Consider the following 13,754-nt stretch of genomic DNA (forward strand, 5'->3'; position numbering starts at 1 on the left):
ATCTACACATTCAGGTGATCAGTCACAAAATGGGACTAATGACTTGTCATGGGCTAATTTGTCCCACATCGCTTCGTAGAAAAAAAAATTGCGAAATGCTAATTTTGACACCCGCGTCAATTATGACGCTCTCGTAAATTATGACGCTGGCGTTAAAGTCAATGGGAGTCCGAATAATTTTGCCAAAATTTTTTGACGCCGGCGAATTTTCTATATTTATTATTCATTATAGTAAAGCGCAGAAGCAACACCAACTGCCAACTTTAGCCTGCCTACTCTTAGAATGACAGTTAGAATGAGAACTGAGGGGTTACCTCCTGAAACATGGCATGGGAGCCACTGATAAGAAGGAGAGAAAGGTAAGTTAGACTGGGATTCATAAGTGTTTAGTTTCTGTGGAGAGGAAGAAGTGGCTGGGGCTGTTGATCTGAAAATATTAGGTGGAAATGTAAAGTGGAGAAGCAGAAGATGAAACTTCTCTACCACTGTTAATTTATGGCAGGGACTGCTCTAGAGAGGAATGAGACTATAAAGAGGAAAAAGAGAATAATAAACATAATCAGTGGAGTAACTGGATGTAACTGGGCTCCACAGCAAATTCATTTTAGGACCCCCAACATATCCAGAGTTTGACCTGTTTTACCAATATCGATGTTGAAATTGCTCATTAATTAGGATGAGGCCCCCAATACCTCCTGCAACTGCAGGGTCTTCTTCATCTGTGGTTACACCACTGAACATAATAAGAATTTAAAGATTTACTTGTGCAGAAAGTAACTTCAATAAGTGTCCAGCTTGGCTTGTGCAGGATAAAAACAAAAAAGTAAACAGTTTCCAAGTAATTAAAATATAATGTATTGTTGATCTGCATTGGTAAAAAAAAATGTGTGCCATAGGGGCAGCCATTCAAGCACAGGATACACAGTAGATAACATAAGTACTACTATAGTTTATATAAACAAGCTGCTGTGTAGCCATAGGGGCAGCCATTCAAGCACAGGATACACAGTAGATAACAGATAAGTACTACTATAGTTTATATAAACAAGCTGCTGTGTAGCCATGGGGGCAGCCATTCAAGCACAGGATACACAATAGATAACAGATAAGTACTACTATAGTTTATATAAACAAGCTGCTGTGTAGCCATGGGGGCAGCCATTCAAGCACAGGATACACAGTAGATAACAGATAAGTACTACTATAGTTTATATAAACAAGCTGCTGTGTCGCCATGGGGGCAGCGATTCAAGCACAGGATACACAGTAGATAACAGATAAGTACTACTATAGTTTATATAAACAAGCTGCTGTGTAGCCATGGGGGCAGCCATTCAAGCACAGGATACGGGGATGGTCAGCGCTCACCCTATCCATTTTAGCGCTGAGAGATAGTGATTTTTTTCCCTGTTCTGGTTCAATATGCAGTGTTTGAGTCAATTTTGGGGCTACAATGTGCAACATTTAAAAAAAAAGTCCACAACAATGTGTCCATATTCCTTTCAGTTTTGTTTATTCTTGCAAAATGTACAAATGAATATTATATACAAGGAATGACTGTACAGATGCTGCAGAGCCTCTCTTTGCAATAGTAATAAGGCATATTAAATTAAACGTATGTCTTAGAAACTACTTAAGGGCAAATGGCCATAAGCTATTTTAGGATATTAAAAAACAGTAAGTAACGGCGATAAAAACAAAATCCCAGCCAGCTAACAATCTCATTGTACTTGGTATTCTGATTTGAACGGAAAGACTGCCCCTAAAACTCAGTCATACGTCGTGGTCCTAAAGACATACAGCAACATATATATGCATATATAATAAAATAATATATACATACATTTTATATGTATTCATATATGTATATTTGTCTCCTCTAAGGCACTGTACATTTATACTATACAGGTTTAAGATTCTTTATCCAGAAACCCATTATCTAAAAAGCTCCGAATTACAGAAAGATTATCTCCCATAGACTCCATTTTATCCAAGTAATCCAATTTTGAAAAAAAATATTTCCTTTTTCTGTGTAATAATAAAACAGTAGCTTGTACTTGATCCCAACTAAGATATAATTAATCCTTATTGGAGGCAAAACCAGCCTATTGAGTTTATTTAATGTTTATATGATTTTCTAGTAGACTTAGGGGCAGATTTATAAAAGGTCAAGGCGAATGAAAAAAAACGAATATCGAGCTATTTTTTGTGTACTTCGACTGGGGAATAGTCCAAATTCGATTCTAATTTGAAAAAAAAAATTGGAAAATTAGAATATCGAAATTTATCATGTACTGTCTCGACCGACTTCAACCATTCGCCATCTAAAACCTGGCAAATTGCTGTTTTAGCCTATGGGGGACCTCCTAGTACCTATTTGGAGTCAATTGATGGACGTCGAATCAAATTTGATCGAATTCGATATTCCTTCGATTCGTGTGATTCGAATTCGAAAACTGACCTATTCAACCAAAAAAAACTCTGACTTAATTTCGGTTGGTCTTTTTGAATTTCGATATTCGACCCTTGATAAATATGCCCCTTAAGGTATGAAGATCCAAATTACAGAAAGATCCGTTATCCAGAAAACCTCAGGTCCTGAGCATTCTGAATAATAGGCCCCATATGTTCCATATTTGCATATAAATAAAACAATAAGAAGGTTATTTAATAAACTCCGAATGCAAAAATCTCAAAAAATTCGTGATTTTTTTTTTATAAAATCAGATTTTTAAAAAAAATCACAAATTTATTTAACACTGAGGATGGAAAAGTTCCAATCAGAAAATCCGGCATCTCAGACCTGTCGATGTTGCATATAAGTCAATGATGTTTTCAGAGATTTCGGGTGAAAATTAAGAAAAAATTGTGAAATTTTTGAAAACCGGATGAAAAAATCAGAAAAAAATGGCGAAAATCAAATTTTTTTTCCCGCAAAACAAATTTCCAGGAAAATGTAATAATAAATAGGTATAAAAAACCCAAGCGGATTTGATTGGAGTTTGTAGCAGAAAATATTGAGATAAATTCAGACTTTGATAAATAACCTCCTTAATATCTGTAAGTCATATATATATTAAAACATATTAAAAATATTAATCAAGGAGGAATTCATAACACCAGTCAATAGACAAATTCATCAGGATTAAAAAGTCCTCTATACAGTGGTGGTGGATAAGAACTGCCTAAAAGAAGGAGCAGACTCTTGACTTCAAGTGTGGGTGAGATTGATTCAGTTTCTTTATACAGATATGGGACCTGTTAACCAGAATGCTCAGGACCTGAGGTTTTCCGGATAATGGATCTTTCCATAATACCTGAAGTCTACTAGAAAATCATATAAATATTAAATAAACCCAATAGGCTGGTTTTGCTTCCAATAAGGATTAATTATATCTTAGTTGGGATCAAGTACAAGCCACTGTTTTATTATTACACAGAAAAGGGAAATCATTTTTAAAAATTTGGATTATTTGATTATAATGGAGTCTATGGGAGACGACCTTTCTGTAATTCTGAGCTTTCTGGATAATGGGTATTATTTTAACAGACTCCGGTTATGAAACGTAAGATTCTAAGGACTGTATAGAGGACTGGTGAATTGTCTATTGACCGGTGTTATGAATTCCTCCTTGATTCATATTTTTTTAATGCTTTTTTAACATAGTAATTACAGCTATTTATTGTTTTAATTAGTAAGGTATATACAGGTTGGCCAATTTTTAATGAGGTGTATGACAGTATGAATTCTTAATACTAATAAATATGTTGAGTTGAATTGCCATTTTTTTAGTGATTAAAGGTGGTGGAGGTGGATACCTGTTGGTATTGGGAATTGTTTAGTGCCCCAATCGTAGATATATAATTATCCATATTTGCATATAAAATCTGTTCATCTCTCTCTTCTTTTTTGGCTGTTTCTGTTAGTCTTCACTTAAATCTGTCCTCACTGTGGAGGCTGGAGGAGTTACCAGAATGTGATGCTCATGTTGGAGGCTCAGCCTCCAAAGGTTTAGCACCAGTAATCTCACCAGTAATCCCACCCAATAAGAACTACGATTGCTTTCTCTATCCTGTTAAAACATGGGTTGGACAACATGCAGCATTTTTTTTGTTTTTAGGGATGCACTGAATCCACTATTTTAGGATTTGGTTTAATACTGAATACTTTGTGAAATATTCGACTAAATATCGAATAGGGTTACTACATGTCCGGATTTCACCTGGACATCCCGGTTTTCAGAAGGGCTGCCCGGGTCAAGACAGTCTGCCTAGTTTTCCAAATTAAAAAAACAGAAAACCAGAAAATAAGAAAACCAGGCAGGATCGCCCTTGATTGGTCGATCAGCCAATCGCATCACAGTCCTGCCCCTGTGACATTGTTCGATTCGCCCGCAATGTCACTGATCCACCCTACTGATGTCATGGCTCCGTCCCCTTCTCAGATTGTGGACCACGGAAAGGTGGCTACCCTAATACCCAACTGAATCCGAACACTAATTTCCATATGGAAATTAGGGGAAAAAGGGGGTAATGAGAACCACACACACAAAAAAAAATGTAATTTCCTTGTTCCAAAAAGTCACATGATTTTTGGATTCAGTTCAGATAGGCACTTGGATTCGTCCAAATCCTGCCAAAAAAGGGTCTAATCTTGGCCAAATCCTGGATTTGGTGCATCCCTATTTGTTTTTGTATTTTAAACCCGCATATTGTGAACCCCTAGAATAAGGTGTTTGAAAGGGACTTTATAATCTTGCAGTTAATAAATGAAACATACAAAGTGACTCACTTAAAGCGTTTATTCGTGCAAAATCACCACAGCAAATAATGTCAGAATATGCTGTGTGCATTTGGACTCTTGCATAGTGCTCACATAGTAGATAGTATGGGGTATATTTATCAAAGAGTGAAGTTAATAGTGAAGTTCCGCCACTAGAGTGAAATTCCGCCACTCTCCATTCATTTCTATTGGATTTTTATAGGCGTATTTATCTAAGGGTGAGGTTTCACTTTCACCCATTGATAAATACGCCTTTCAAAATCCCATAGAAATGAATGGAGAGCTGCGGAATTTCACTCTAGTGGCGGAACTTCACTCTTTGATAAATTTACCCCTATGTATAAACATTATTACGTTTATTTATGACTTTATAATCTTTGCAATACTGAGAGGACAGTTATGGGCAGATTTATCAAGGGTCAACCTGAAAATTCGAATTTCAAATACATTTTTCTGAATTAGAATTTTCGAGGTTTTTTTTATTCCCAAAACTGTCACATTTGACTAGAGAATTGTTAAAATTCGATTAGAGTTTTTTTAAAAAATTCTAATTCGATTTTCTAAAATTTATCCTACATCTTCATACACCTAAAACATGCCGAATTGCTGTTTTAGCCTATGGAAGACGTCCTGGGATCAATTTGGAGTTGTATGCAGCCGTCCTCGAATCAAATTTGTTTAGAATACGATTCGAGTTTTCGGGTCGATCCTATTCACCCGAGTTTGAAAAATTTGAATTCAATAATAAATTGGTCGAATTTTAAGTTCATGGGAGTTCCTTTTGACCCTTGATAAATCTGCCCCTTAGTTTTAGGATAGCTCCCTATTAAATGTAACATATATTCTAGCATATAAGTGCTTTTGGAAGACAGGGCTCATGTTCTCCTGCACTGTCAGTGATAAACAGAGCTGGGCTCTTTGCCAGCAAAGAGATTAACGTAGGCATGGCAAGCTCAAGGTCTTCTTGCCAGCGTGAACACCAGTGGTAGAATACACTGATCTGGAATGTTTTATAAGTGCCTAGGAATCCATTTCTCCTTATTTATACCAGTATACCCAGGACAAGATAAACTTGTGAAAAGTCCAGTAAGACTCAGCTAAATGAAACGGGATGCTTCATCAGGATCTAAAGTGATATAAGTAAATGAATCCTAGGAGATGAGATCCATCAGCAGCAAGTTTTCAGTGGTAAAGCACTATTTCATTAAACCCTTCAAACAACGAAGGGGAATGTAAATGGCAGATAATTCTAAAACAGTAAACAAACTTCAAGAAAGAAACTGGAGAATGATCCAGGAATTCCAGGAGTCCTACTGTCCAAGGTCAGTGGGAAAGCTGTGAAGATTCTATGGTCGTTATGATGAGCCGACTGATATCGTCCAGTTTCTTGTCTAGCTGGTCGATCCTTTTTTCCAGTTCTCTGTGTGATGAGCTGACGTTTAAGTCCATGTCGTACATGATCATCTGCATCTGGATGGGGAGATAGTGGCAATGGTCAAAAGGAACTTTCAGTTGTGATTTTTGTAGGGGTGGAATGAATAGGAATTAGCCGGGAATATTCTGGGCCAACAAAAGAAGAAACCTCAGCTTTCAAAATCACCTGGTGCTAAAAAAAATAAGGTTGTAGAACAGTGAGATCAAAAATGTCAGAGCAAAAATGGTTTCCTTTGGAAATGAACATGGATTCTAATATGTTGTGAAGACACTGGGGCAAATTCACTAACCTGCGGAGTTGCGCTAGCGCAGGCTTTGCCAGGGTACCGCTAATTCACTAAAATCCGAAGTTGCGCTCAGGGAAGCGAACGGTAGCGAAGTTGCGCTAGCGTTAATTTGTCAAGGAAATCAAAGTTACGCTAGCAATGCCTAATTTGCATAAGGCGCCAAGTTAAAGTACAATGGACGTATATGTAGCAACAAATACATTACTCTACACAAGCCTGGGAAAGCTTCATAAAATAAAATAGAGTTGTTATATTGCCCTACACATGTGCCCAGTGTATAGTTTATGTGCCATATGTTAGGAAATGTAGGGGGGAAGGAGGGTACCCCCAAAAAAATGTATGATCTTTTTCAGCCTATCACCCTTAAAAAAGGAAAAGACGCCAGCGTCTTTTGGGACTTAGAAAAAATTTCAACTTTTTTTGAAGCAATCCCTATCTACTCTATTGCACTTCGCCTGGTCTGAGGTGGCGAAAGCAAGTCTGGCGCAAGAGGTAACGTTCAGTAAAATGTGCAAGTTAGTGAATTACATCCCTTCGCCATAGCGCAACTTCGCCTGGCGTAAAGGTGCGAAATATCGCTAGAGTAGGTCCACTTCGCTAGCGAATTTACGCCAGCACCCGTTAGTAAATCAGCGAAGTAACGAAATGACGTCACGCTGGCGAATTTACGCTAGCGTTAGGCGCTTTGCACTTTAGTGAATTTGCCCCCATGAGTAATCTACTACTGCACACAAATTTGCAAAATGGGGCCGAGGGACCCTGTCTCTCTTTGTAGCCCTCCAGAGCTAGGGTCCTTGATTGCTGTTTCCAAGGCCTCAGAAAATTATTAGAGTCAATGATTAAGACTCACCAGTTTGAAATATCTCAATTAATTCCATTATTTAGTTTTACAAGTGTCTGAAAGTACTACTGCCGTATACATTTTTTCAATGGCTTCACGAAAAAGTGTCATTGCTGGAACAAGCACATGTCATGTTGTAGCCCAAGAACATTTTGATTGGTTCAAATTTCTTAAGTCAAGAGCCTTATAGAGGGAACAGGGAGCAGAGCTGGGCCAAGTAGTATATACAGTACACCTGAGGCAATACTAATAACCTGGAGCCCTTCACTCAACTCCTTATCTTTCTGCTCTCCCCCACCAGCCTCCTATTCCCACTTCTCCACTCAAAACCCCCAACTGGATGCTCATTCGCACCAGAGTGGTCACCGGTGACGTAATTAGAGTGCACCGGGCCCCCTGCAAAAATTTTTTAGAGGGGCCCAGCACACTCGGATTTGCATCTTTCCAGCCTTCGCTCACACTCCGCCTGGACTCCGCTCACTCCCCACCTGACTCCACCCAATCTCTGCCCCGTGTTGACTGCACTGCTTCTCCAGGTTTGCTATAGAGGAGACAGACCTGTTTATTTATACCACTGGTGTTCGCTGTCGAAATTGCATCTCTCACCTCTTGAGCCCTAGGCAGCTGCCTCTCCAGGTTACCCTAGTTCCTGGCCCTACAAGGAGTCAACCTTGACCTTACCCAAATTGCAAGGGAGACTGGCCTTACAATTTGAGGAAAACTACTGTTTTCTTTATTAATAATAATAATAATAATTCTATTTAGGGCAGACATAAGCCTTTGAATATAGGGGAACATTAACTAATGGGCGAATTGTGTTTTTTATTTGTCGTGAAAATTCAACAATTCACAACAACATCACCTATTTACTAAAAGGCGACAAAGACAATTCACTAACGAAAAATCTCAGCGCAAGAGAAGTTTTGTCCAGGTGAACGATCATTAATCCGCAAATTTAACAAAGCTTGAACGTTTCTAAACACTGCCCTTTCCACCAAAGTCGATTTCGCCAGGCTTTGGTTGGCGAATTGATAAGATGAAGCTACATCTTCAACATTATTGTGTCAGTATTTAATAATAAGTGGCCACTTCTAAAATCACTAATAAAGACACACACATATGACCTTTATGTAGCCGCCATATTTAAATTGAAAAAAGTGTATTAATGAAGTTTCGCTAGGAATAAAATAACACTAGAGAAAATTCGCTGAGAAACCTTTGCACTAACGAATGTTCGATGGTGAAAGTACGCCGGCGTTCATTTGCCGAGTTTTGGTTGAATGAACCAAATTCAACCAATGAATACGCATAGTCATCACGAAATAACGTCTGACGTAGTTGCGCGAAGTATGGTGAAGATTTCCAGTACAAAAATTTGGATATAATTAACTCTGCCCCATAAACTGGTAATCACATTGTCAAGGAGGGTTGGCCCAGAAGGTTTGTTTTTTGGATGTTCACACATCAAAAGAAGGAGCCAATCTAATGACCATGCAGACTTTAAATAAATAAATGCAGGGTCCGTTTACTGAGTTGTGGAAACTCGGGGCTGAACTTTTCCAGATGTTTAACATTTAGCATAAACATATTCCTTATGAAAGTAAATGAAACTCTAACATCTATATCAGCTGAAAAAATGGATACGAGCGAATTATCCCCACTGGTTCAGCCATGTTTGTGTAGGTTTCAGGTCCCCTAGGGCCTTGTTCACACCGCACGCTTTCGTTAGATTTCGGTTAGTACACGGCAACTTTCATTGGAATATATCGGTGTGATGAGACTCATTGGATTTTCGTGGAAAGAAAAGGATCATTTATAATGGGACTAGTAATGGTATTAGTCTAAAGGATCTCCGCATATGTGATAAAAGTCTGCAAAATGATCGAAGTCTTGAGGTACCGATTCCAGACTTTGTTGTTTTTAATAAACTGACCCCAAGACTTAATTGTGAAATTCTTTTATTATGGATATTCAGGGCCAAGTATAACCTAAATATTTCCTAGCGAATGGTGATTAGTACAGGGGTAGGCCTAATTTTGAAAGATCATGGTATCTCTCCCTATAGGCTATGAGTACACTTAGGGGGTTATTTATCAAAGTCTGAATTTATCTCAATATTTTCTGCTACAAACTCCGATCAAATCCGCTCCGTTTTTTTTTACGCTTATTTATTATTACCGGTATATTTTTTTATTTATTATTATATTTTTTCTGCTTTGCGGGAAAAAATCTGATTTTAACGATTTTTTCAGATTTTTCACACAAAAACTCAGATTTCTTATGCTATTTGCCCAAAAAAACTTCGGGGTATTGCACGAAACCAAGCACGCATCAAAAAATCATTGGGACTTCTCCCATTGACTTATATGCAACCTCGTCAGGTCGGATTTTCAGATTCAGACTTTTCCATCCTCTGGGTTTAATAAATTCCAAAAAATTTGTGATTTTTTAAAAGTCCAATTTTATAAAAATAAAAAATCACAAATTTTTCGTGATTTTTCCATTCAGAGTTTAGTAAATAACCCCCTTAGACAACCATTCTTGCTGAACTGTGCTCAGTACATGGATTTCCAATGCTGGATTTATGATATCTTTAATTTGCAATTTAGAGGCTGTTCTTGCAGAATTGTACTTAGTACAGGAGAATAATTATGGTAGAATAGATGTGCGATACTGTATCTCTCTGTACAGCCTATGAACAACTATTCAAATGTTTGTTTTAATTTTTCTACCTTCAACTACACATTCAAACTTGATGGTGATATTCGTTGCTTTCTTTGGTTTTTTTTATGCAGCTGTCAGTCTTACCTTGGAAATATCCACCATGGTATTCATCTGATCCTTCAGATTTTTGTGGCTTATTCGTCTATGACGAAATCTAGGGAACAAATCAATGTTTGTTAAACTGTTTACACATTGATGGCATCCCACCACTCTCATTCCTTGGAGGAAAGTCCTTTCCAGTGTTGAACTGAGGGGTCCATGACCCACCAGGGCTGCTGCAGCAGGGGCCCCCACCCCTCCCCCGGCCCCCCGCCCCAGCCACAAAGCCTCCTCCAACTCCCTCCAGCCTCCCATGAAAACCTTTTTACTTCTCAAGGCAATGGCCAGGGAGGGAGGTCAGGGGCAATAGTTTTATGCAGGGAGCAGGTATGGGCTGGTGGGGACTACCAGGTTTACTTTAGGATGGAACTGCTTTCTGGCAGGCTGTTGTTTCTCCTGCTCAATGTAACTGAATGTGTCTCAGTGGGACCTGGATTTTACTATTGAGTGCTGTTCTTAGATCTACTAGGGAGCTGTTATCTGGTTACCTTCCCATTGTTCTGTTGTTAGGCTGCTGGGGGGGGGTGATATCACTCCGACTTGCATTACAGTAGTGAAGAGTGACTGAAGTTTATCAGAGCAGAAGTCACATGACTGGGGGCAGCTGGGAAACTGACAATATATCTAGCCCCATGTCAGATTTCAAAATTAAATATAAAACTCTGTTTGATCTTTTAAGAAACGGATTTCAGTGCAGAATTCTCCTGGAGCAGAACTATTAACTGATGTGTTTTAACAATACATTTTTCCCATGACTGTATCCTTTTGATTTAGGCAAATGCAAGAAGACTTACTCATGGATAGCTCTAAAAAGGTTCCTTTGGTGCTGCCGAGTCTTTGCCTTGTCTCCTTTCTTAGTGTGTCGGTGCAGGAGCCATGCCTCCCCAAGCACATTAGCAGCAGCACATTTGATCTGTAGAAACATAGATAAACCTGACTTAACACTGCCCACCTCTTCTCCATCATCTCTTCTGTACCAATGTTCTGACTCCTCATACACTGTGACTATATTGGTTATGTAGGTACAGCACTACTCGTATAGCATGGTATGTGACGTTACTTATACATGACAAAGCCTTAATATAGAGAGAAATAATCTTCAGGCATGCTTGCACTTTATTAACCACCATGCGATTCTATCTTGTATAGAGTTAAGTATTGGAAGTCTTTCAACTATTCAGAATGCCTATAAAATATGAAGGTTGGTGGGGCAAGTTTTCAACAATGCCATTGTTAATTGCTAACTTACTTATTACAGTTTAATTTCCATTAAAAATTAAGTTTTTAATCATTTATGAATTTAGAAATTGGTTAAGCAAATTTTCTTTAATACATTTATGGCTTATAACCAACATTCAGTGCTTTATTGAACTAACATTTCTACTCGAGTTTCTTTCTACTTGCGTTCATTTTCATTTTTAGCAGTGGTGCCAATAATCAGTTCACCCATTGGCCAGTCTGCACACAAGTGGAAATTAGGTCTTTGGCCAAGGTTTTTTTCCCCCACCTAATCGTTTGTCTGAATTAGGGACGTACCAAATCCACTATTTTGGATTCGGCTGAACCCCCAAATTCTAATTTGCATATGCAAATTAGGGGTGGGAAGGGGAAAACACTTTTTACTTCCTTGTTTTATGACAAAAAGTTACACAATTTCGTTTTATGACAAAAAGTTACACAATTTCCCTCCCTGCCCCTAAGCTCTGATTTGGTTCGGTCTGGCAGAAGGATTTGGCGGAAGAAGCTAAAAATTGGCAGCAGGGGAAGATCAATTCACAACTACTTGAGAGTATAAGAACATCTGAAGGGGTTTTCTTTTCTACTGTCTAGTCCCAAGTGCAAGTTGAATCACGGTTTTTATCAGTGGGTATCAATCATCTCTTCCCCCACTCTTCCTAAATGGAACATTGGGACAATTTAAGTCAGAGCATCAAAATTTCATGGTCATGTTCACCCAGATATGTCCCTGCTCTACCCCAAAACCCACCCTACTTTCAAAGGAACCCCACCCTATTCTGGGTCTGCATTTAAAGTTGCTCAAATTTGATTGCGAGCTCATTGCTAGTATAATCCAATTATTATTGTATTTGCATTCGTTTTGGGGGGGTGGGATGAGAGAAGAAATTGTACAGATTTTTGTAGCCAATTACTTTATATTGGATCTGTAATACAGAATGCTTGGGACTTGGGGCTTTTTGGATAATTTTTCCATAATATGGATCTTTATACTTAATAGTCTAGATGAGAGATACCCAACCAGTGGCTCGTCTATCCCTTGAATTTTGCTTCCAGTCGCCTCAATGCTGGTGCTTAATTTTGAATTCCTGGCTTGGAAGCAAGTTTAAGATGCATAAAAACCAGATGTACTGCCAAACAGAGCCTCCTGTAGACTGCCTGTCAAAATAGGGCTAACAATATAGCCGATCACAGCCCATGTTTGGCACCCCAAGGTACTTTTCTCGTGTTGCTCAATAACTCATTTTACATTTGAATGTAACTCACAGGTAAAAAGGGTTGGGGATACCCAGTCTACATCAATAAGTCTACTAAAAAATAATGTAGGGGATCAGAAAAATCCCCCCTGTTTTTCTGTCTGTGACATCATCCAGCCCAGTTACAGGCTGGGGAGCCATCTGATTGGCTGGGCGCCCCAGTGCATCCTTGGGAGAGAGGGAGTGCCTGACTTTGGAGCCAAATGTACAGGGTTTCAGACAGAGCTTATAAAGGGATCCCTGTTGCAGCAGCTAGAGAAAATCAGCTCTATGCACAGTGACACTGCTGCTTGAAAGGAGTTTCCAGGAAGAAGGAGAAGGCAAGGCTGTATTTTGCTCTGCTGGAGAAAGTATTTGAGCATCAGCGAGAGACAGTTTCTATCTCCTGCCTGTGGATACTTTGGCTACTGTGTATTTCCCCAGGGTGAGGACAGGTCTTGCTCGTGTACCTGCCACGTGGGAGCAGCTACTTCTGTCAAAGGGAAAGGTACCTTGGGACAGGTAGCGCTACCTGGGTACATAAGAGCTCTTGGGGAAGGGACGTTGAACTGACCGGATTTAGTCTACATTTATCTGCCCGGTGTGGGACTGTGGCATTGAGAGACTGTGCCAGGGGTTTATAGTCTGCACAGGTTCTCCAGAGTAAATTGATATTGTGTGATTTACAGTTACTAAATACAGTTTACATTTGTTTTATTGCAAACTGTGTGTGTTTTATTTTTCCTAGTGGAAATCCCCAGAGGTGTGTTCCCTAGGTGGAGGCACTGAGCTTTAAATCCCAGTTCCCAGTACTTTTCATACTCAAAAGGGACTCAGGGCCCTGGATTGCCAAGGGTTAATTGCTATTTAAAGAGACAGTCCCCAAATTAAGGTTATAATAATATAAACATGAAAAAAAGTTTATATAGGTTTTGTCTCCAGTAAGGATTAATTATATCTGAGTTGGGATCAAGTACAAGCTACTTTTATATTATTACAGCGGAAAATGAATTGAATTGTTTTATTAAAATAAAGTCTGGGGCAGATGGCCTTCCCATTACTGGAAGTTTACTGATTTCCACATAACAGATCCAATACCTGTACACTCTATACAT

General features: G+C 38.9%; 1 protein-coding gene across 1 annotated transcript in view; it reads right to left on the minus strand.

Moving 5' to 3' along the window:
* Window positions 1-5,266: 5,266 nt before the first annotated feature.
* LOC108705049 (intermediate conductance calcium-activated potassium channel protein 4) overlaps window positions 5,267-13,754 on the minus strand; it is a 42,814-nt gene continuing 34,326 nt past the window's right edge. The window contains exons 6-8 of the mRNA XM_041571678.1: window positions 10,963-11,081; window positions 10,154-10,223; window positions 5,267-6,253 (exon numbers count right to left, since the gene is read on the minus strand). Coding sequence (XP_041427612.1) covers window positions 6,107-6,253; window positions 10,154-10,223; window positions 10,963-11,081 — 336 coding nt within the window. The 3' untranslated portion in view covers window positions 5,267-6,106. The remainder of the gene's footprint in view (window positions 6,254-10,153; window positions 10,224-10,962; window positions 11,082-13,754) is intronic.

The sequence above is a fragment of the Xenopus laevis genome, chromosome 7S, assembly GCF_017654675.1.
Source record: "Xenopus laevis strain J_2021 chromosome 7S, Xenopus_laevis_v10.1, whole genome shotgun sequence".
NCBI classification, from domain to species: Eukaryota; Metazoa; Chordata; class Amphibia; order Anura; family Pipidae; genus Xenopus; species Xenopus laevis.